Source organism: Aulonocara stuartgranti (genome assembly GCF_965226115.1).
Source record: "Aulonocara stuartgranti genome assembly, chromosome: 9".
Taxonomy (NCBI): Eukaryota; Metazoa; Chordata; class Actinopteri; order Cichliformes; family Cichlidae; genus Aulonocara; species Aulonocara stuartgranti.
The window spans coordinates 3667677-3690000 of NC_138960.1; the positions used below are offsets into that span (position 1 = coordinate 3667677).

The 22324-nt window shown below is 46.3% G+C and overlaps 1 protein-coding gene across 1 annotated transcript in view; it reads right to left on the bottom strand.

The window, feature by feature from the left end:
- LOC309714893 (SCO-spondin-like) overlaps window positions 1-22324 on the bottom strand; it is a 101163-nt gene that overhangs the window by 48438 nt on the left and 30401 nt on the right. Inside the window, exons 33-80 of the mRNA XM_082547621.1 lie at window positions 21812-22045; window positions 21583-21705; window positions 21289-21383; window positions 19633-19864; window positions 19010-19162; window positions 18222-18359; window positions 17922-18104; window positions 17686-17836; window positions 16734-16893; window positions 16336-16384; window positions 15569-15673; window positions 15089-15216; window positions 14850-14970; window positions 14640-14767; window positions 14427-14568; window positions 14177-14347; window positions 13911-14082; window positions 13757-13820; window positions 13624-13645; window positions 13199-13319; window positions 12830-13043; window positions 12582-12723; window positions 12308-12484; window positions 11962-12150; window positions 11342-11407; window positions 11102-11257; window positions 10845-11003; window positions 10597-10761; window positions 10319-10510; window positions 10096-10218; window positions 9784-9913; window positions 9303-9428; window positions 8418-8503; window positions 7129-7314; window positions 6863-7033; window positions 6524-6779; window positions 6359-6405; window positions 6065-6235; window positions 5020-5154; window positions 3874-4010; window positions 3696-3790; window positions 3550-3599; window positions 3291-3461; window positions 2862-3032; window positions 1279-1358; window positions 632-801; window positions 469-515; window positions 140-340 (exon numbers count right to left, since the gene is read on the bottom strand). Of these exons, the coding sequence (XP_082403747.1) occupies window positions 140-340; window positions 469-515; window positions 632-801; window positions 1279-1358; window positions 2862-3032; window positions 3291-3461; window positions 3550-3599; window positions 3696-3790; window positions 3874-4010; window positions 5020-5154; window positions 6065-6235; window positions 6359-6405; window positions 6524-6779; window positions 6863-7033; window positions 7129-7314; window positions 8418-8503; window positions 9303-9428; window positions 9784-9913; window positions 10096-10218; window positions 10319-10510; window positions 10597-10761; window positions 10845-11003; window positions 11102-11257; window positions 11342-11407; window positions 11962-12150; window positions 12308-12484; window positions 12582-12723; window positions 12830-13043; window positions 13199-13319; window positions 13624-13645; window positions 13757-13820; window positions 13911-14082; window positions 14177-14347; window positions 14427-14568; window positions 14640-14767; window positions 14850-14970; window positions 15089-15216; window positions 15569-15673; window positions 16336-16384; window positions 16734-16893; window positions 17686-17836; window positions 17922-18104; window positions 18222-18359; window positions 19010-19162; window positions 19633-19864; window positions 21289-21383; window positions 21583-21705; window positions 21812-22045 (6705 nt within the window). The remainder of the gene's footprint in view (window positions 1-139; window positions 341-468; window positions 516-631; window positions 802-1278; window positions 1359-2861; window positions 3033-3290; window positions 3462-3549; window positions 3600-3695; window positions 3791-3873; window positions 4011-5019; window positions 5155-6064; window positions 6236-6358; window positions 6406-6523; window positions 6780-6862; window positions 7034-7128; window positions 7315-8417; window positions 8504-9302; window positions 9429-9783; window positions 9914-10095; window positions 10219-10318; window positions 10511-10596; window positions 10762-10844; window positions 11004-11101; window positions 11258-11341; window positions 11408-11961; window positions 12151-12307; window positions 12485-12581; window positions 12724-12829; window positions 13044-13198; window positions 13320-13623; window positions 13646-13756; window positions 13821-13910; window positions 14083-14176; window positions 14348-14426; window positions 14569-14639; window positions 14768-14849; window positions 14971-15088; window positions 15217-15568; window positions 15674-16335; window positions 16385-16733; window positions 16894-17685; window positions 17837-17921; window positions 18105-18221; window positions 18360-19009; window positions 19163-19632; window positions 19865-21288; window positions 21384-21582; window positions 21706-21811; window positions 22046-22324) is intronic.

A 22324-nucleotide genomic window follows, 5' to 3' on the forward strand; every position in this document is an offset into this window, starting at 1 on the left:
ATTGCATTCACAAGATTTTCAGAAAACGTGACCTCTGACCTCTGACCTTCAGCCCAAAGGCAAGTAGTTTCAGCCACACGCATCCAGAACATTTACAAACTGTGCGAATGTGTCTTTCCATGAGACATTATCATCTCACCTGGACAGAAAGTAACGACAGGGCAGGGCTGCCTGTGGATCTGAACTCCAACCCCACTGTGCAGTTCCTGCTCACCAGAGCACGGCTCTCCTCCGGCCTCTGGCTCAGGACAGCTGCAGCTTCTGTATCGGGTCACCGACTCTGCTCCACAGGTCCTGGAGCAGGGGGTCCACTCTGACCACTCACACCAGCCACCTGACACTAAATTGGATGTAACAACTATCTGTGCTATTTTATACCCACTGCAAGACATAGCCATTGTCTACATCGTCCTACATATTAACACTATTAAGATGATCTGACTGAAACTGAAAGCTGGCTTTACTTACCTGGACAAGGGTTTCGAGTACAGTTGAATTTCCCACCTTCGCAGGTGCTAAAGAACAAAGGAACAGAAGGATCTTCAGGTTTCCTTTCTAACTGGTTATCTTTGTGTATCCTAATGTGTTTTACATGTGTTACGTGTGCTTCTTGTGTTTGTATAATTCTGACCAGTTGTTGCATCCATCAATGGCTTCAATGGTGTCTCCAGGTTCCAGTCGTCGTCCGGTGTTAAGGTCCAGGCAGGGACAATCTTCCTTCTCTAAACAGACGGTCCCATTAGCAGACATGACTTTTCCCTCTGTACAGTAGCATCCTGGCTCACAGTGCCACTCACAGTGCTGAGAGAGAGGGGGGGGGGGGGGGGGGGAATTAGGACTTTTATTAATCCCCAGTAATGAGTGTGAGAATAGGCACATCCACGTCTGACATAAGTCAGAAAAGGGTGGATGTCCACTCTGTGGAACCAGATCAAAGTGGGAGGCTGACAGGTGGATTGGTACCAGTCTGTTAAGGACTTAGTTATCAGTACAATACTGTGGGTAGTGGCTGAAAGGATAAGACTGTAGATACAAGTGGCAGAATGTTTTTTTTCAAAGGCTTAAACAGGAGGAGAACTTTCATGAGGCAGTTCCCACCATGACCCAGGGCATGGTTGATAAATTATTTCACCTCAGCATCACCCTGGAAAACCTGGAGGAGGTGCTGAGGAGAGGGAGGACTGAGCTTGTTTTGATGACACCCTCCAGAACCTGGTTGTGGATAAGAAGCATGAAATACATCGAGTGACAGACAGGAGTCACACTAGTGATACTCACAGTAAGGTCATCACAGGAGCGAGGGCAGGATGGCCCACAGCTGCTGAACACTGTTCCTGGGACCTGGGAACATGGTGCCACTGAAAACACAAGCATACAGGACTTTGGGTTACTTACATAACCCTGGTTCTCAGAGTAGCATGATTGAGATGGCTAATATAGGAAGCATCTCCCTGCGTATTCCTTAGAGGGATGTGTCTCATGCACGACCACGCTGGGCTGATCCAATCACACTTGAGTTTGCATTACTTCACAGTTATTATTTAAGATAAGCACCTCGTCGCCCTTTGACCCAACAAGGTGGGCTGTGAGACATCTCACTCTGAGAACACACGACTTAAAGTTCTCCTAGAGAAACACTTTTGTGTTTATGATGAAGCCTTAGTATGGTAAGATGCTTCAAGGACAACAGATCCTTGTGTTGTAGTTTCTTGGTCTGACCAAATTAGAATTAGCCAGCGGTCTAAATACGTAGCTAAACAAATGCCTTGCTATGACCACTTTGGTGCAACGTACAAAAGCTCTGAGGGCTCAGAGGCGGGCCGCCAAAGGACGTGACACACGCTCTGAAAATCAAACCTCCTCCTGAATTTGTATCTTCTGAGATATTTACTCCACCAAAAGAGCTAACATAGGGCAAAGTCAAAAGTGGGAGGAGGTTATCATGTGCAACACACTTAGGAATGTAGCATGTGGGCTGATGAATGGGGACCATGCAGCTTTTTCACCTGTGGGAACGAAGGAGATTGCCAGGGTAGCATCTTCTTTCTGACCTGCTGACCGACAGGCTACAAGAACTGTCCCAGTGGAGCTGCTGTAGAGTTCGGTCATTCCATGGCCAGCCCACCCTCCCCTCCTGGCCTGGTGGGCTTACGGGGGCTGGCCGGGGCTTGATTTGTTTGGGAATTTTGAACTAAATACATATTCTATCTATGCTGGGAACAGGTGCTGGTGCACACCAGGAACCGTTCATTGTTAGGCTCGGCAGCCTCAGCGTAGAGGATGAAGATTTCTCTGGGGTCTGACCTCATTGTCATCCTCATCCAGTGCCCACATAAACCAACGCCTTCAATCGTGAGCTGGGCATGTTCTAGCCTTAGGCAACACAAGTAAACCTGGTGTGTGTTTCTACTCAGTATATCTCAGGAGGACTGTCTGTGTTAGCTTGTATGCTAACTACAGCAAAGAAGATGTCGGCTGATGTGCATAATCGTAAAAAGAAACCATCTCAGCGTACAGCTAAGTGGTAGAACACCACGGTGCATGGCGAAGACTCAAGGTCAGGATGAAGCCAAGTAACAATGACAGACAAGTTAGCGTTAGCACTCATATCTATGGACAGCTATAATAGCTAGCCTATATTGCAGGTCAAGATATGCTTGAAGCACAAAGAGGCGTTTGAACAATGCCTGCGTCGCAGCCACTTAATGGTACGTGGCTCTGCCCGACATGGTCGTTGCGATCAGCAGACAGGCCAATCCCATAGTGAGCCACTGAGGAATGACAACCCTCAGTAATACAGAATCTACCGCGCTGTACTCAGTGTAGTTAGCAGACAGCACATGCTAGTAATACAAACGCACCTGGACAGTGCTCGGTGTTACAGGATGTGACTTTACTTCCCAGCCCCTCACAGTAATTCCCCTCCCCCTCTGGACTGGGACTGTCACAATTTCTCCTTCTGCTTCGGACCCCCCCACCACAAGACTTGGTACACTCCGTCCAATGACTCCACTGACCCCAGCCACCATCACCTGGAAAAAGCCAACGCATCACATTAAAAAACATGAAGAGAGCAAATAAAGGTTAGTAAGCTGAGCAGATCAACATAAATGCAAGAACCCCTTCAAAACTTTAAAGTGCCAGTGTGGACACTTTACTGTGAGTTTACTGCATCCTACTGTACGACAGGGAGGCGTCACTTTCCTAGTAACTGATTCAAAGCCAGACAAATGAAACTTCACGTTTGCTCAGACTATTAGTCAATGCACAGGGACAGAAAAGTAACCCACGGTCACACGGGGCGATGATGCAGACTTGGTCCTCATGGTGAGGGCCCGTACAAGGCAGGCCACTGCCAGAGGGCCGGGGGCTGGAGCAGAACCGGTACCGAGACTGAAGGCCTGCTCCACAAGACACCGAACAATGACCCCAGGGAGTCCATGCTGACCACTGGCCATCAACTGTTTGGTTTGTGCGGTAAAATCAGGCAAAATCAGTGTAAATCACGTTATAAAAGACGAAAGACATCATCGCACTGTAAATACATACCATTGCAGCTAAAACGGGAACAGGTCACCAGCCTTCCTCCTTCACAGGTACTGAAATATTTGACACACATTTGTGTTTAATCCACTTTATATCTCCACAGTTTGTCACGGCTCATATATCTGCTGAAGCAAGCCAGCTTTACTTACCAGTTACTGCAGTCTAAGGGCACGGTGTCTCCCGGGTTGTACTGCTCTCCGCCTACATCACAGCGACAGTCAGACTCGCTCACACACACACCGTCCTGGGAACGTAGGAGCCCGTGAGCAAAGAGGTCGTACCCAAACCATCTGTTTATGTGTGTGTGTATTCCTGTCACCCATTCACCTGCTGGACAGTCCCTTGTGGACACCGGCATCCCGGAGTACAGTTCCTGCTGAGATCCAATGTGAGGTCCATGCACGACACTGCTCCCATCATACACTGCATCCACTCCTGGCCCGGAGGACACTTCTTCCCTTCATCTAGCACAGCAACAGAGTCAGAGAAAAGACCAGTAAAAACCCCTACAGCATAACCAAAAACACCAGTTTGAAGGGATGAAAAGTGGGCGAAACGGTGAGCGTATGAATTAGAATGTAACTGTCATAATATCTGAGTTTTAACACAACAGCCATGGAAATTCAACCCATGAGCGATGTGACTCAGGGCTCTGTTACCAAACTGTATCAGCACCAACAGATAAAAGGAAACGCCATACAGTGCCACGACACAGTATTTAGCCCTTTCTGATGTCTCAGATGTTGCATATTTGTGACAAATAATTCAGAACGATTTTAAAGTTAGGCAAAGATCTCCTGAGTAAATACGAAACGGACGCCTTGGCAGCTGGGTTTGGATGGCTCTGAAATAATCATTTAAATACTGCATTTTCTATTTCCTCTGGTATGTCCAATACTGAATGAAATTTAAACATTTAAGTGTCACAAATATGCAAAAAATTAAGAAATGAAGAAGAGGTTAAATGCTTTTGCACTGTGTGCCATGCTGCCATACTAGACATAAGTTACAATAAAGTTTAAACAAGTCATCAGATTGTAGCAACTCAAATCACACGAGTCACAAACTCGAGAAACACCTGCAAGTGACTCGTGCTAACTCTGTGAGTTTGTTGTGGGAAGTGGACCTCGCTCGGTTCTTGTGAGAAGTAGCTGCAGAAAGGTGAACGATGTCAGCAGTAGTGACTTCTGCTTGTGAATAAACAAAGACCAAACAAAGTGTGCAAATAGGCTGAGACTGTAGGATTGTAGCTACTCAGAGTGAGTCTAACCATGACTGTGTGATGTAATGGAAAGCAGCTGCATCACTGTCTGTATGGTAAATGCACTGTATCGGATCTCAAGGGAGAGTGAGAACAGCTGAGAAGATCACCGGAGCCTCTCTTCCTCCATCACAGACACTTGTTGCAGCCGCTGCATCCACACAGACACCAGCGTTGTGTTATTATTATGATGTAGGCTGTTCCTGTGTTACCACAAGGCTGCAGGTTGCAGGTGCTGAACTGCTGCGTGGTGCCGTGAATCCGTATGGGTCCGCGGGTTCGAGTCCTGTATCCTCCTCCACACGTCACTGAACACTCTGACCATGGACTCCACGGCTCCTTTAAACCTTCAGACGAATCACAGCTTAAAGTTTTTCATCTTAAAAGGTTTCATTTCAGTTTTTTTTTCAAATTTTAGAACATATACATTATTGGTCAAAAGTTTCAGAACACCACAATTTTTCCAGCTTTTTATTGAAAATGATGCAGTTTGATGTCTGATTGCACTGTGAAATGAAAGCATGGATCCTGCATGTTGATCCATCAGTCAATGATACCTTCTTCCAGTCTTCAGTAGTCCAGTGGCAGTGTTTCATGGCCCAGGCAAGCCTCTTTGTCTTATTCTGACGTCTGGCTTTCTTGCTGCAACTCGTCCTGTCAAACCTGCAGCTCAAAGTCTTCTCTTTCTTACTACGACCACTATTAAGCTGCTTGAAACTTGTCCTCTGGCTCACTCGTGTCTTTGTCTGCAGATCTCTTCCTGTCAGCTTCTGAGCCTTTGATGCTGAAGGAAACTGGACTCACTGACATCTTGACTTTCTTTGCAGTCTCTCTGTAGCACAGACCTGCATTTATAAGTGTTATGTTGGTCTGTCTCTCTTCCATTGTTAATCACCGTTTTCTTGCCATTTCTGTAGCAACACTCTACTTTCTGCAGTACAATACTGTTCAGCTGATGCTGCTCAGCTTTCAAGGCCTGCTCAGCCTCCACTGCTGCAGAGCAGCTTTAAACTGTTAACCATGCTGTGTTCCCTGAAAAAGGCCTCTTTGTATAATTTTAACTTGTATGTTATTTTCCAGTTTTGGGTAACCTTACCTTTTTCTTTTACCTCTGGCAGTTCAACACTTACCTTTGTAGCATTTCAAGCTGTTCATTGGACTTGGATGACTTGAATTGTAATGAATAACTGAAAAATCGGGCTGTTCTAAACCTTTTGACCACTAGTGTATATTTTCTTCTAATTCAGTCGTTCTCACCGAAGCAGGGCTCAATGCTGCAGGTATCAATCCCAACCCTGTCTCCTTTGCAGGGACGACCACCGAACGCAGGAGGAGGATCGGTTCCTGAACGATACCTCCTCCTCACACCAACGTCACACGTCCGGCTGCAGGCACTCCACTGTGTCCAGCTGCTCCAGCCACAGTCCACTGAGAAACACAGACGCACACACGAGAGACGACAAAGGAAAATAAAGTGGCAGACACAAACCATTAAGCAAGAAAACACAGAGACAGAGGGAGACAGCAACAGCACGTTTCTTTTTCACTCACCGGGGCAGGGAGCTGTCCCACACTGCATTTCTCCATCGGTGCATGTGCTGTTTGACACACAGTGTAAGGACAAGTGATTTCACACATAGATTACTGTATTTATGGAAGGTTAGAGCTACAGTTTGATCTTCCTCTTTAATGCGATGCACGAGTAAAGAGAGGTACCAGTTATTACAGGCATCAACAGGCAGGGTGGCGCCAGCTGGGTACATCTCCCCCTGGTGGTAACACGGGCACTGTGCCAGGGGCACGCAGCTGCTGTTGAGCAGGTAGAAGCCTGGGGCGCAGTAGCAGCCGTCGTAACAGGTGGTGGCACACTGTACCTCTGTGGAGGTCATGTCCAAGCACACCCGTGGACACGCGCCCCCTTGAGCCTCGCACTCTCGTACCGTCATATACGTCATGCCCTCTGGACACACGCCTGCGAGAACAGGAGTGCAACAAGACTTGTACGTGATATTCAGCGGACGGGGTGGCGAAACGTAACAGGGACGAACACGGTACCTGAGCAGGGCTGAGAGTTGCAGTCGCGTGTCTGAATGTGAGGCCCAGAACAGCTTTTACCTCCATGCTGTGGTGTGGGGGAATTACACAACCGCTCTCTTGTCTGGACACCAGAGTCACACCTGGACGAACACTGAGACCAGGCCGACCAGGCTGACCAGCCACCGGGCACTAGAAGAACACATCAGCTTTACGGCCTTTCATTTTTCTCTTTTTCCAGGAATGATGCCATCTATCCTGTCTTTGTGTGTCTACATGTGTCATACCCGGGCAGTGCTCAGTGTTGCACGGCTCCTGCTCCTCACTGTCTCCATCGCAGGCGGGCTGCGTGTGGTTAAACGGCGTGCAGCTGCGGAATCGTCGCCTCACCCCCACATCATCTACGTGATTGAAACACGTTTTACTGCACTCTGACCAGCCGGTCCACTTACTCCATGTCCCACCTGGTAGCGCTGCACAACAAGAGGAGGGAAAGTAATGTAATGGACTCATTCAGTGCTTTCCACTGCACCTGAGTAGAGGTCACTTTCTATCACAGCCACACTATGATGGATGCATCACAGAGCAGCCTGGGGTTACTAAGTTGCCCAAGGACATTTGCATGCAGACTGGAGCAGCCAGGGATTAAAAGCATCAACTTTCCAATTAGTAGATGACCTGCACTCCCTCCTGAGCTGCAGGATTACATCACCTTTAGCATTGTGTTGCTCAAACTTTGTACATGTAGCACAGAACAGATTTACACACGTGTGGACAGAACAGCGATGCTTGATTTGAACTCGTCTAACTTACACAAGAACAACTTAAACTTCTGTGCAAAAGAAATTTGAGCTCTTAGCTGTATTCTCTCATAAAAACCCAAAACACAACAATAATCACCGTAACATGCTGTGTGTCGGACGTGTCAATAGATCAATATTTATTTCTATTGCACATTTAAAAAGGACAGTGTTCAGCAAAGTGCTTCACACAAGGCAGCAAAGCGGATTACAACAAATAGCAACAAAAACAGTTGTAAACCAGTTACAGTTACAGTGACAGCACAACTGCAGACTGGGAGGAAGTCCAAACTAATTCAAAAGCTGGATGGAACAGGTGAGTTTTTAAGCGTGATTTAAATGATTGAATGGATTCTGACATGCGCACATCGATTGGAAGATGATTCCAGAGTTTAGGTGCAGCAATTGCAAACGCTCGGTGCCTCCAGTCTTTCGTCGGGGCCTTGGTTGCAGTAAGATCAGTTGGTTAGAGGATCTGAGCGCTCTCTTGGGGCTATGCACGTCGAGAAGGTCTGTTAGGTAACTGGGCACCAAGGTATTAAAAATGTTCAAAGTATACAGAAGGATTTTAAACACGATACGGTATTTAACAGGGAGCCAGTGTAGATTGCCTAGAACTGGGGTGATGTGCTCATGCCTTCTGGTGCCAGTTAAGAGGCGTGCTGTGGCATTTTGAACTAACTGAAAAACGCTGGAGGAGAGAGAATTGGAGGCCCATGTACAGAGAATTGCAATAGTCTAGTCTAGAAGTAGTAAAGGCTGTGAGTGTAATATACCAGGGAAGCATGTGCTGGAGCAGCTCTGAGCCTCAGACGAGTCTCCTGGACAGGGCTGACCTCTGACTGCTCCTGCTGGAAGAGACCTGAGGACACAGAGCATAATCACTCCTCACAATCTATTTAAAGTATGCGAGGAAACAAACATCCAAACAGTAAGTGATACAGAAATGATAAATTATACATATAAGCATTTACAACCAACAAACTGAACACTGGTAATATGTTTCACATCAGAAATATACGGTATGATCCCAGAAGCAGGCGGTTAGTGTTACACAGTGTCGAAACATGAAAGGAAGGCTTTTTAATCAGAGGACAGCATCAAGTCAGTTAAACTTGTGGGCCATTGATGTGTCAGGTAAGTAGCAGAGGGGTTGTTGTTTCAGCTGCTTTGCTGTGATAATGAAACCAACAACTCCTCCAAACAGGAGTGGTTTCCCTCCTGATCTTTGTTGACTGATTTTTCAGTGGCTTTGTGCTCAGAGAGGATCAGTGTCACCACCTTCATGAAGTTAGCCTGGAGGTTGACGTCCTTTAGTGGGCCCTGTGCTCACTGCCCAACACTTCGTAACCCGACATAGATCATCAGAATTGGCGCCCTGTGCTTTTCAGCTTCACCTTCTTCATTGTTTGCTGACTGTAACATCGTTCAGCGTGATCAGTTTGGTGGTGGGTCAGTGAACAATATCCACAGAGGGACACACAGACGTCTACATGCTAGCAAACAGCCATTAAGTACCAGGATGCTTGGACCCACTGTTAGTGGATCCTGGGTTCCTCCTGGTGCTCAGCGATGCCCGTCCTCATGAGGCAAGAGTTTGCAGGCAGGTCCTGGGACAGACTGAGCTGCTTTAAAGCATATATTAAACTAAACAAGCTTACCTGTAACGTTGTTGTAGCCCCAGACCACAGGTTACATCACAAGGTGACCATGACGACCAGGCTGACCAGTGACAGGTTGCAACACAGCTGGATCTGTCACATGTCACTTGCCCATCTCTGCACTTACTGTAAGAATAAGCAATTTGATCGAGAATACATAAAGTATTTTTAAACATGAGCTAAAAAGGTTGACTATTAATCAGTTTGTTTGTTGTTGCATTTATAGGTGGCTGAAAATTAGCTGCGGCTAACTGTGTATTGCTGTACACTGTCCCTGTTAAAAATAAATAAAACAATCAGATGTGAGCAATTCCTCACAAACCAGTGCAAACGATGCTGCCAGTGCTGCTCATTATGATTCTCACTATTTTATTACAAACACAAACAAATCCATAATTCAACAGAAACCTGAATTTGGACTGATGTGTTTATTTAGTATCATCTTTTGTTCCAGGCACAAAGAGCTGAGCGTGGGTCTTACCACGTGGTACACTGGTCCCTGGGGACCACCTGTCCCGGATGCAGTGTTTGGCCATCCCAGTGACAGACGCACTGGCTCGAATTCACACATCGTCCCTGTTGAAGGTACAGCCCGTAGGGACAACGACAGCCTGGAGAAAGACATCATTCATGCCTTAATCACTGTGTCAGCTACATTTGGATAAATCTTGCACAATAACACATAATTAATGTTCAGAACCTCTGTGCTCAAAGGCTAGAAGACCACTGAAATTTCTTTGCGCACTGTGCAAAGCCAACGCTGGCCTCGAGTCAAATCTACTGTGCATCCTACCCGAAATGCACTCAGCAGTGCAGTTTCTGTCCAGGCTGAGATGTGAGCAAGTAGGAGGACAGGGATCGACTCTCCCGGCCTGACAGTCTTCCTCTGTTACCACCACCATGCCACGGACACAACCTGTCATTTAAATAACAGTGCAGACATTTCAAATGCTTTTATTGTTTCAAGCAGGTGATCAGAAGATCCGGTCATTTCAGGCTGGTTGCATCTCAATGACCTGTCTGTGTGTCCGTGTCTTTGGTGCAGGGCTGGCTGTTGCAGCTCTGGCTCTGCCTGGTCATCCCCTCGCAGTCCCGTCCACCGTTCTTAGGGGGCGGCGCCGAGCAGCTCCGGTTCCTCTGCCTGACTCCTCCTCCACAGCGGGCGTCACATTCCGACCACTCTGTCCACTCTGACCAGTGACCATTAACTACAACAGGAGAAAGGCTGCCGTTGCATTAACTATTACTGGATAATAGGCAAACACGCGTCTCATTATGGAGGTCGAAGGCAGACCTGGACACGCTTGAGGAAAGCAGGCTCGACTGTCAAATGGATCCCCGCTACAAGCTCCTCCGGGCAGAGCTTCCCTTAACATGTCCCTCTGCCGGAACAAGGAGCCAAGACCACATGACACACTGCAGGCGCTCCACGCTGTCCACGGGGACATGACGCAGTCCACTGGAAGAAAGGAGACCAGAGGGAACCTTAAAAATATTCACTGTTGGGTCACATCACCACTGTAAGGTGCACGTGTGGCCTACCACAGTCTTTTTCATCAGATCCATCTACGCAGTCCTTCTGCAGATCACACCTGCGGTCCAGGTGAACACACTCCCCACTGTCACAGGAGAACTGCTTGGGAGAGCACGGGCTGGGCACCGTGGGCCGCTGCGGAGTCACCGCCGGCCTGGCTGTGGTGCCTGACACAGTCGATAAAAATGAAAAACATTTAGTGAATATGGATGTATAACTCCTCCAACTCTACGTCCACGGTGTTTGTAAAGTTACTCATGCGCACCACAGTGCTGCTCGTCTGACCCGTCCAAACAGTGCCGTATCCCATCGCACACTTGTGCTGAGTCGACACAACCAAACGATCCGCACGCAAACTGGCCCTGCACGCAAATCACTCTGGGTGAGCCGGTATCACGCGGGCTGGTGGTGATCACTGGGGCTGGCAGTCAGTAGAGCACAGAGGTTACAGTCTCTTGTAAAGAGACGCGGTTTTAGCATAAATGCTAACAGCATAGCTTCCAACCTTTTGTGGATCGAAGACCGGGCGTACCGGAGTCGAACCGCGTGCTGAGATGCAGCCCAGGATGACCTGCAGTGACCTCTGAGGTTAAATGTAGTTCAAGTTCAAATTTATTTATATAGATATAAAAACAACAAGTTTTGACCAAAGTACTGTACAATAAAATGGACAAAGCAGAAGACATAAAAGAAAAATAGAACAGTGTTTTAGAAGAGAATAAAAAGAATAATGGTAACAAACTCATGATGAAGCAAAAGCCAGAGAATAAAAATGGGTCTTTAGACGGATTTTAAAAGTATCCAGTGTTGGGCAGGATCTGATATGCAATGGCAATGTTACAGCAAACGCCCGGTCTCCTCTGTGTTCTAGTCTGGACCTTGGGACAACCAAAAGCATTTGGTCTGCAGACCTCAAGGATCTTGGGGGAGAATACGAGGTTAGGAGATCAGCTAGTTCATGCAATGTCTTAAGAACAAGCGTTAAGATCTTAGAGTCAATTCGAAAGCTGAATTTGGAAAAGATTTAATTCTCGATTCCTCTCACTTCTCTCCTACATTACCTGCAGGATCTCATCCACTGCTGCATCATCGGTCACACAGCAGCACATGTAGACTCGCACTTACCAGCAGTTGTGATCTTCTGCGATCGAGTAGGTTCTGTGACTCCTGATGTTGGCACTCCAGGAAGTCCGCCCTGAGACCTGGTGGTATGTAGGCCTGGGGCACCTGTTGTGTGGTCACCATGGATACCTGGTCTCCCTGTAGAGCTGGTCTGGTTTTGCAGACCTGGAAAGCCTCTTGTTGGAGCTGTACCTAAAAACGATGAAGAAAATAAAACCACATGAGCTAAACTGACAATGAGAAATGAGAAAGTGAAAGTGAGCGTGGGTGCAGGAAGGGCCTTCACAGTTTTTTGTTTACTGCTGATTTTTGAAAGCTAAAGAGAGCAGAAAATCAAAGCTGTCCGTACCACAGCCGATCTCATCAGAATGATCCTTGCAGTCTGGTCGACCATCACAGAGCAAAGACACAGAGATGCACTCGTCACTGTGCTGGCAGAAAAACTGACCAGGTTCACAGCGCTGCACTGTCACTTTCCCACCACCAGAGGGAGATGTTGTCACACTGCTGGGGGTCACCAGCTCATCTGCAAAAGCAGAAGAAGAGAAACAGTATAACCTGGTAAGAGAAGGTTGTACAGCCAACATTAGGAATAATTATCATAATTTGGTTTATGCCCTGACCTCCTCGGCAGCCGAGGATCTCCACGCGCAGGTAAAACGTGTGCCTGTACTCTGCAGGCATGATGCGCACGTAGCGAGCTCTGACCAGCCGACCGAGCCAGCGGGTCACGGGGGTCCTGCCCACCATCCGTACCTCAAACACCTGCACAGCAACAGAGAAGACACTTTATTACATATAAAAATATGTAATCATGTTTTACAGTGCTGAAATTATAATTAATGGTACTGTTTAAATGTGTTAAGTATACCTTAGCGGGGCCATCGGGCTTCCCATTCTCAGTAAAGTCTGTGAAAAGGCTGCCGTGCAGGGCAAACGCCAGGCGGTATTTGGTGAGGGAACCCCACATTCGCTCAGTGCCCTGTGTCACCACGCCTGACACCCACATGGGCTCCAAGAAATCCACCTGAAAATACGGCTGAGGGTCTGTAGGTAACGGGCTCCAACCGGGCTCCATCACCTGGCTGTGAGCACAAAAGATGGTATGACACGGAGATGACCTCTCTTTTGTCATCTCCCCTTCAAGCGTTAACAAGAACTTGAAAGTTTACTTAAGACCCAATGTGCTAACACTGAAAGACAGAAGTTTGATCTGTTTCAGGCTTGACAAGCGTCTCACATGTTTGGGACTATATTCAGCCGCCCGGCATCGGCAGGGTTGTTCTCCCGATGGGAGGACGAGGTGAGCTGACCGTAATGGATTCTCCCATCCTCCAGTCCAAGCGGAGAGGAGCAGATACCTGTGACTGTGATAAAACCACGACAGACCCAGTGATGTTTGCATGCTTTGCAGCATCTTTATTAATGGTTGCTGTACACTTAAACACCTCGGCTGCAGCTCACATACCAACAACAACCAATGACAACAGCGCAGCCTTTTACAGTGCCGAGGCGTGATTGCAGATGCTGTGCAGGTGCCTCTATCTCACCTGCAGCAGCATCGCAGGCCCCGCCTCGCCACAGTGATATATGATGATCCTTACAGTCATTCAGCCTTCATAAGAAATGAAGAAAAACAATCACACAGCTGAAAACAAACCTCACCGTGATATCCCGGGCCACCGTCCTGCAGAGACAAGATCAGAGTATGAAGCACTGTTTCTGTTCATGCTGTACGTATTTTAACATCTCAAATCCAAATGCAAATAATGGGACTTAAATGAATGCACTGGCTTACAGCAGGATGTGTGACAGCAGCCATAGATGGAGTCCTCAGCGGGGCAGGCGGGGGTGTGTACGGCCTGCACAGTAGTGATCGTATTGAAGAGGAATTAAAAACAACTGCAATGCTTCTACGTTAAACAAAAAAGATCCGCGTCCTCGTGTCTTACTGGGCGGTAATGTTGTCATGAGGGTGGCATCCACTTTCATCCTCTCCTCTGGGACAGTGGGGATTTCCATCACAACGCTTCCATGCCTCAATGCAGCCCCCTGGTGGGGGGCAGGAGAACTGACCAGCAGGGCAGCTACGTGGACTGGTGGCTGTAGTGGAAGGCTGCGTACCTGCACACAGTGAGTAGTTGTGCTCAGTAAGAATGTCTATGTTTATTCTAAAATATTAAAGAGCAAACTATGAGCTGTGGTGTGGACAGCTCACCACAGTGGGTCTCGTCCGAACTGTCCCCGCAATCATTGACGCCATCGCAGACTACGCCCAGAGGACCTGCTGGCACGCAGCGACCGTTCTCACATTGGAACTCTTTCTCTCTGCAGCCACCTGCTGGGGAGACTGGTGAGGGAGGACTGGGTGATGTTAACCAGCGAGAACCTGGTGATGAAAGTAAAGCCTGCATTTTAGAATCACACACACAAACCCAGTATGTAAGACCAGCATCCTTTCCACCAACCATCGCCACAGCCCATGATCTCAAGGCGAAGATAGATGCCATTCTGGAAGTCATGGGGCAAGAGGCGGACAAACTGAGCCGACACGATCCTGTCCAGTCTGCTCTCCGTCACTCCTCGATCATCGTGATTACCGAGAAAAACCTGGGAGGAGAACAATCACTAAGAAAAATAATAAAGCCTTTAAAGTAAAGCGCTTTGGTTTGCTGCTGCACCTTGGCTCTGGGTGGGGCATCAGTGACCAGCTCCTTGTGAGTGTACCACTGATTTCCATCCCGGCTGAACTGGAGGAAGAAGCTGGACACAAATGTGCCAAACACACCTCCACCCTGGGTCAACACACCTGTAGGATAGCACAGCGACGAAACTAAGTGCACAAAACACTGAAGCAGCATGTACTGCATGTAAACTGTGTGCCTGTTTACCAGTGATGTTGTATGGCTTTAGCAGGTCTATCTGTATGTAGGGACTCTGTGTGTTGCCGGTGTAGCTGTCAGGCCTCCGCTGTGGTAGGTCCTTATACTCCTCTGGTTCTGGACTCCAGCCCTGCAGGAAGAATTTTAAGATAAATAGCTAAATAGCATCATTTGTCATTTATGAGAAGTCTAAGGAAAAAAGAGGATGATGGTGGACATGCTCAGGGGTCTGATTATGTGTGGAGTACCTGGAGGTCACTGTGAGGGTCCCACGCATGCAGACGAGCTGCATCAGGGGGGTGACCGGCCTGCTGTGAAGAGGCACTGAAACTTGAGGCAGGAAGAGACTGGACACCCAGGGGAGACCAGCATTCCTCTAAACAGGAACAAGGATAAACAAAGTTTGCATGATTTAAAACAGATGCACCTCAGATTATAAAGACTTCACCGACTTGTTCGTGAGATTGTCCAGGTATAACAATGTAAGCTTATAGTTTCCATTAAAGTTCATTTTTATTTCAGGTCACACATACTGTTGGTACTGAGTTTGCAAAAGCGAACATGTTTGTCTTCTAAGAGGTGTAAATGTCTCATGGGTGCCCTCAGCTGAGCCTCTGGGTGAACTGCAGACCATTTCTGAGCAACATTAATAAAAGTAAACTGGCTCTCCTGGATCGTCTCAGGATCAACCTTTAAATATCTAACAACAGGTAGAGGAAGGCACCTACCTCCAGGAGGAAGAGGGTATGTGGGAATCAGGGGTGTAGTGACCTGTGCTGGCTTGGAGGTCACAGTGACAGGACCAATTGTTGTAAGTATTGTGTCATTTTCACCTAGCAGGTGTAGAATACAAACAGTGGTAAGAGAATATTCATTGACACAAGATTGTCTACCATAAACAAGAGACAGTCGTCTAAGTAATGCAATTTTATTGCTGGCCAGATGTTCACTTACAGGTCCATTCAGCAGATGATGTTTCTACAAGGGTCCCAACTTCATCTTAATGTCATTTTTTTAAGTAATGCATGGCCATTATTTGTTACCAGTCCAATTATAGCACTTACCCAGAATGCAACACTATAAACTAACAAATTGGTTGATTCTGCACAGAGCACTCGTTCACTTTTTAACTCCATATAAATTAAAAAATAAAATCTGTGGGATGATTTTCTGACTCATAAACTGCTGCACCGTCTTCGTCACGTTTCTTAAACAGATCTTTAAAAATCATTTTTACAACATTTCTGTGCTGTCGATCGTGTCAGGAGTGACGTTTTTTTTCTAATAAAAAGAAATAAAAATAATGCTCTCTCTCCAAACACCACAAGTGAGATTACGGCGTCTAACATTTATCATTATTAGTCCCTACGTCATCTGACATTTGGATGCTACATTAGTGAGTATGGAGGGCAGTTCCTCGTGTTTAAGTTCAACCACCATTAAAGTGGAAAGAACTTAATCAGCGTAAACAGGAGAACAACTGTTCAGATTTTACCTTGGCAGTAGCAACACCTGTCTCCCTCTCCAGGCACCAGACTTTGGCCCTGCACAAACAAAAAGCATTCATCTCGAGTTGCCACGACGCACAGCTACGTGGAGGCAAGAAAAGGTTGCAGAGGCAGGAGATGACTACAAGTGTTTCCATGGAATAAGATACAAACACACATTTACACACAGTCACATACACAAATGTGCCAATGTCCATTATAGTTCCACAAAACATGGACACAAACTTAAGAAGAACATTGGTTACACTAATCAGTAAAGTCTGTAGACGACACTAAAGTGGCGACAGGTGAACAACATTTAAAACATAACAATAAGACTAATGTGGAAATATTTTTAGTAGCTTTTGCCAACAAAAATGAACAACAGCCACACACATCCTCTCACCTGAGGGCAGCCAGTGGCAGCGTATGGACAGTAGGGGGAGCACTGCACTGTGAGGTTGGGAAGACAGCGGCATAGCTGACACTGGTCTGACCGCCATCTGTCGCCCACTGTGTGGGACTGACCGTGATACTCACACTCCTCACAGGGGGCTGTCTGACACCTGCACGCACACACACAGACACACACGCCGACAGTGGGATTGTAATACAGACACAAAGACAGACATTTTCTTTCAAAGAAACCCAGCAGAGACGTTGGTGGATGGACATCATGATTCGATCATGTTTTTAACCTCAAAGCCAGAGCTGATAGAAAATACTTCCTCACAGCAGGGGAGAAATGCTTGGCACACGGTTGGATTCCCATATATAGGGAGACATTTCCATTCTTGGATCAGGGTGCACAATATTTTAGCTGCTACTTTTATAACGCTCACGACCTGCACCTGTTCCAATGTGGCAGCACATTACAGAGTAACTGACACATTATTCCCACATTAATCATCTTTTCTTACTTGGACATAATCATGAACAGCTGGTGGATTGCTGCACTCTGCCAACACTAAGAAGTGAGCACACCGGACAGAAAAGCAAACACTGGACTTTCATCCTTGACGCCCGTTTTTTGAACTTTGAAAAGGTTACATGTATCTAGCTGATTGGTGGATGACCTCATGAGCTACACACGCAGTCTAGTAAACTAAATACATTTTTTGACTACTTTTTGGGCATTAAGTGGTGATTAGTGCAGTTCAAAACCTCTTCATCAAAATATTTATAATGCTTGATAGCACATCTGCTGAGCTCACGTTGAAGAATGATGAATTCTCACAGAGGCGCACGTCAGACGATTGCAATCCCATGGAGAGTGACCATGTTTGGAAAAGGTCCGAGTGCTGAAAGTCTTGAAAAAGTACACAGTTTCTAACCAATGAAAGCAGGAGGAGACTTACCGGCGAGCCTTCCTGTAAATTCCTCTGCACGTCCTACCATCTCCATGTTTGGGGGGGTTGTTTGGGCTGCGGAAGGACCACTGAACGCTCTGCACACCACACGGCCCCAAGCACTCTCCCCACTCAGACCATGATGACCATCCACAGTGAACTACAAGTGTGACAAAACAGATTCCTCAGACTTCACAGCAGTCTGTGTGTACACGTCAGCTGTGGATTTGACTACAGCGACTCACTGGAGCAGTCAGGGTTGGGCTGACACCTCTGTGGCCTTCCTGTCTCGCACACACAAACCTCACAGTCCACTTTGATCTGCTGGCCCGGCCAGTAGCGCACACCCGCCACCTCACACACACACTCCTCTGGTGACACACACTGCTGTGTGTGGCTCATCACCTGCCCCTCTGGGCACCAGCATCCTGAAAGTATTGATACGTTAGAGCGAAAAAAGCTTGTGACTGAAATCTAAACTGGTGAAGAAGCCACATTTTATTTATCACACAGGACATTCCACACGTGTCCTGGGATGCACCGACCTGAGAAGCAGGGTGCGCTGGGATCACAGGTGGACTCACTGCTGATGTGGGCACAGGACAGTGGGCAGGGAGCACAGCTGTGTCTAACCAAGCCTGTGGGACAGCTGGTGTTGTCACATCCATCATTCAGACATGGTTCTACAGTGAGGCACAGAGACAGAGCAGGAAGTCCTACTGTAAGAAAAGCTGTGTAACTAAATGAAAAGTGTCGAAAATTCTCGTATGTTATCTGTTTCGTTATGCAGGTTAAAGTAACGAGGGTAAACACCCTGGTATAAAAAAAGGGAAAGACAAAAATGAATACAGGAAATCTCCTCATTTTAGAACTGGACGTGGTACCGTTTTTCTTTCCTTTTTACCAATTTATCTCTTATTGTCCTTAGCTTTCCCTCATTTACTACCAGTTCATGGCATTTAAGTATTTATAAGTCTGAGCTGACCATGAGTCTTATTGTGAAAGTCTGGACTCTGATTACTTCCTTTCTGGTTTAAATAGCCCAGATTTGGATATAAAGCAACCACCATCATCAGCAATAAAAACAACTTCCATCAACACTCGAGAAGATCTACGTTTTTTATACTTGGAATATTTATTCATATTTATATACGGGATTTTTGGAGTTCCAAAAATATTGATTTTAAATTTTACATTTTACATGTTTGCGAAGCTCTCTGAGAGCACAAGCCATCTCTGGGCAGTAATTACTTTTATAATAAGTAATAAAACCATCGTAAACAAAATACTTGACTTTTGCTCAATAAAACATTCATCTTTACAAACTGCTTACTGGTCTCCATGGACAGATTAGATGGTCCTGGGAGCTGGGAACAGTCCTGTCCTCCATAGAGAGGAGGTGTGCATGCTCTGTTTCTGACCTGAACTCCACCACAACCACTGGAACAGTTTGACCAGCTCCCCCACGGCAGCCATCGACCATCAACTGTAGAGAAGATGGTGAATGGTAAATGGACCGGTTCTTATATAGCGTTTTTCTACTCTATCTGAGCACTCAAAGCACTTTATACAACTAATTCATTCACCCAATCACACCCATTCACACAAGCATGTTTTCTAAGTTGTTAAGTGCTTACTATCTAACATTCATACACATTCACACTCTGATGGATGCATCGGAGAGCATCTTGCCCAAGGATATTTGACATGCAGAGCGGAGGAGCCTGGGATCGAACCACCAACCTTCCGGTTAGTCGCTGAACCAGAACAGAAGACAAGTCAGACTTTTTGACATGTGTGCGTCTGTGACTTTCCTTTATGCTTCTATTTTTGTCGTCAGTTTTTCCTCCAGCCTTCTATGAAAAATAAACCCTCTTGTTCCAAAATTATAGGAATCTCACGTTTCCTGAAAGCATTCCCAAACGTGTGTGTTACAGTTTCTGTGTATGTCCTTACCAGGACAGGTGGTATTGAAACACTCCTGCCTCTGGATGTCCTGACCCCGGCAGTGGTGCAGCGGGTCCCCTGGAGGGCATGATCTCTCCCGGCTCATGAAGCCCGTCCCACAGGTGGTGCTGCAAGGACTCCAAGGGCCCCAGGAGCTCCAGGTTTTACAGCCCTGCTCGTCTGTGGGGTCTCCGAGCGACCCTAATGAGGAGTCTGGGCAGTCTGGAACACCATTACACACCTAAAAACAGAGCAGGCTCACTGTACATGAAACTTCTCGTTTTCTTTCTTCCTTCCTTGAAAACATAACTGACTTAGTTTTAGTATAATTAACGGAGAAAAACAGATGCAGTGTACTTTCATATGTGGGCCTGCAAATAACCTCAGATTCCAAGACTGAATGATGCAGCCATGCAATAGAAAATAAAGTAGAACCTCAGTAGTAACGCAACTGAAACTTCTCCCAACTTTCTGGTGTAAAACAAGGACTTCTATCCCTTCGTTGCCTGTTCAGCCACACATCGTTAAGTAAACACATTACATGTTGTAGGCAACATGACACTTCAAGTGAGTGAAAAACCTACTAAATATTATGTAGATAAGATAAACGACTATGAGTAAACAAACACTTGTATATTCTCCCTCAGAGGAAGTAAAATACTTTCATGACAAGCATCTGGCTTCTGTGAAGAAGTGAGCATGGGAGGGCTGAAGTCCAAGTGTGTTTACTGATTCTGTGAAGTGTTGCCCTGGGACTCTCCCTGACTTCACGCCACATGGTTTATATCACTGTGTTATCAACAACCCCTCAAATTATACTAGATGAGATCTGAAGGCCTACAAAAGTTTGAATGCTTGTGTTCTATGTCAAGATTGCTTACAAACTTAGTAGGTACTTGAACCACGGACACTAGTCGCTGCTACGGTATTTACCTGATCTTTATTACACTTTGACATTGATACGTCTCTGTGTATTACCCTTTACATTGTCGACGAGCCAAAGTAGCTCATTTGTGATTGATGAGCAATGGTAATCTGTAATTTTCTGCTGGGGCCAGAACATGCTGCTGTTTTTGCCTGTTAGCTGCTATTAGCTGCTGTTAGCTCCTGTTAGCTGCTATTAGCTGCTGTTTTTGCCTGTTAGCTGCTGTTAGCTCCTGTTAGCTGCTATTCTCCGCTGTTACCAAAACTTAATTTCAAGTGAATCTTCAAAGTGGGCAACTCACACTTACCAAGTAAACCCATATGTGATGTGAGAATGCAGTAAAACTCATATTAAAATTTTGGATGTACTTAAAAACTACAGACTTTTAGGACACTATAGTCTAATATTAGCTAGCATAGCGTTAGCTTATAACGTAGGAATTTTTAGGCTTGAGGTAAAGAGGAATAGGATGAAATGGAGATGAAGGGGAGAGTGTTGTGGTGGAAGAGGCAGATAAAGAGATGAGACAGAAAAAACTAGAAAGAGCTAATTCAAATATAAATGTAAAAATGTGTATTTGAAACAGATGCTGGTCATTTAAAAAATGCAAATAACTTATACTGCTGTATCAGATTTTTGTCTTCTATCCAAACCAGCAGGAAAGCAACAAAAGATTATCTTCATGTACTTGATCATTTCTGCAAAATATAGATGGTGTGTTGGGGCGGAGTTTAGCTTACCACGTTAAAAGGCACACAGGTTCCATCCATACAGGTGAACTCAGAGCAGGTGACAGTGGTGTTGCTGCCAGGAAGTGCTGGTGAGACAGTTTTATCTTAACAGAACAAGATGTCAAATATATTAATGATCATACAAGAGAACAGGGGAGTTAATACAATCAAACTTGTGTCCTTTTTAGTCCTGATGACATCTTTTAATGAAAGCCTGGCCGTGACTGTATCATAGCGTCATCATGGTCACTCCTTGTCTCACTCTAGGCTTACCTGCCTTCTCTTTATCTAATGAGAACTCACCACACACCAACTCATCTTCGCCCCGTGGACAGTCTGGGACACCATTGCAGACCTGTGACATGTTCACACAGGTGCGGTTGTCACATGGGAAGCTGCCTAAACAGGGAGGTATCCGGGTAGAGCCTAGTAGACAGATGGTAGGACAAACTGCTCTTTTTGGCCTGATCATATTGACTCTAGGGTTTTATTCTTGATGCTTAGAACATAGACAGTATATACATTAACATACCACAGTTGTCGATACTCTCATCTGACGTATCCCTGCAATGTGGGGTCCCATCACAGAGCTGCTGGTATTCCACGCACTGGTCCCCACTGACACAAGGCACCTGGCCGGAGCCACACGGGGCGCCACATTGCTGCTCATCACTGCCATCCATACAATCTGTTTCTCCATCGCAGCGCCAGGCCTGAGGCACACACTGCCCAACAGTGGCACAGCTGAACTCATAAGACCTGCAAGCTGCAGAACCAAAAGGTATCAGAGACATTATATATATGACATGTGTATAAATAATATATATTTAACAGGTCCTGAATAGAATGGCAAAACATATTCCAAAAGAACCACAAAGGATGGAATGGGCTGGCTTTATAGCGCACTCTCCTAGTCTTACTGACCCCTCGCAAAACTTGAGACGTACATCTGACCACACATTCGTGCTGTACTCTGTTCTGTACACGTTAAGCACTTCACCTGCCTCATATCTATGGTCACTTTAGCATCATCTTTAGGATCATC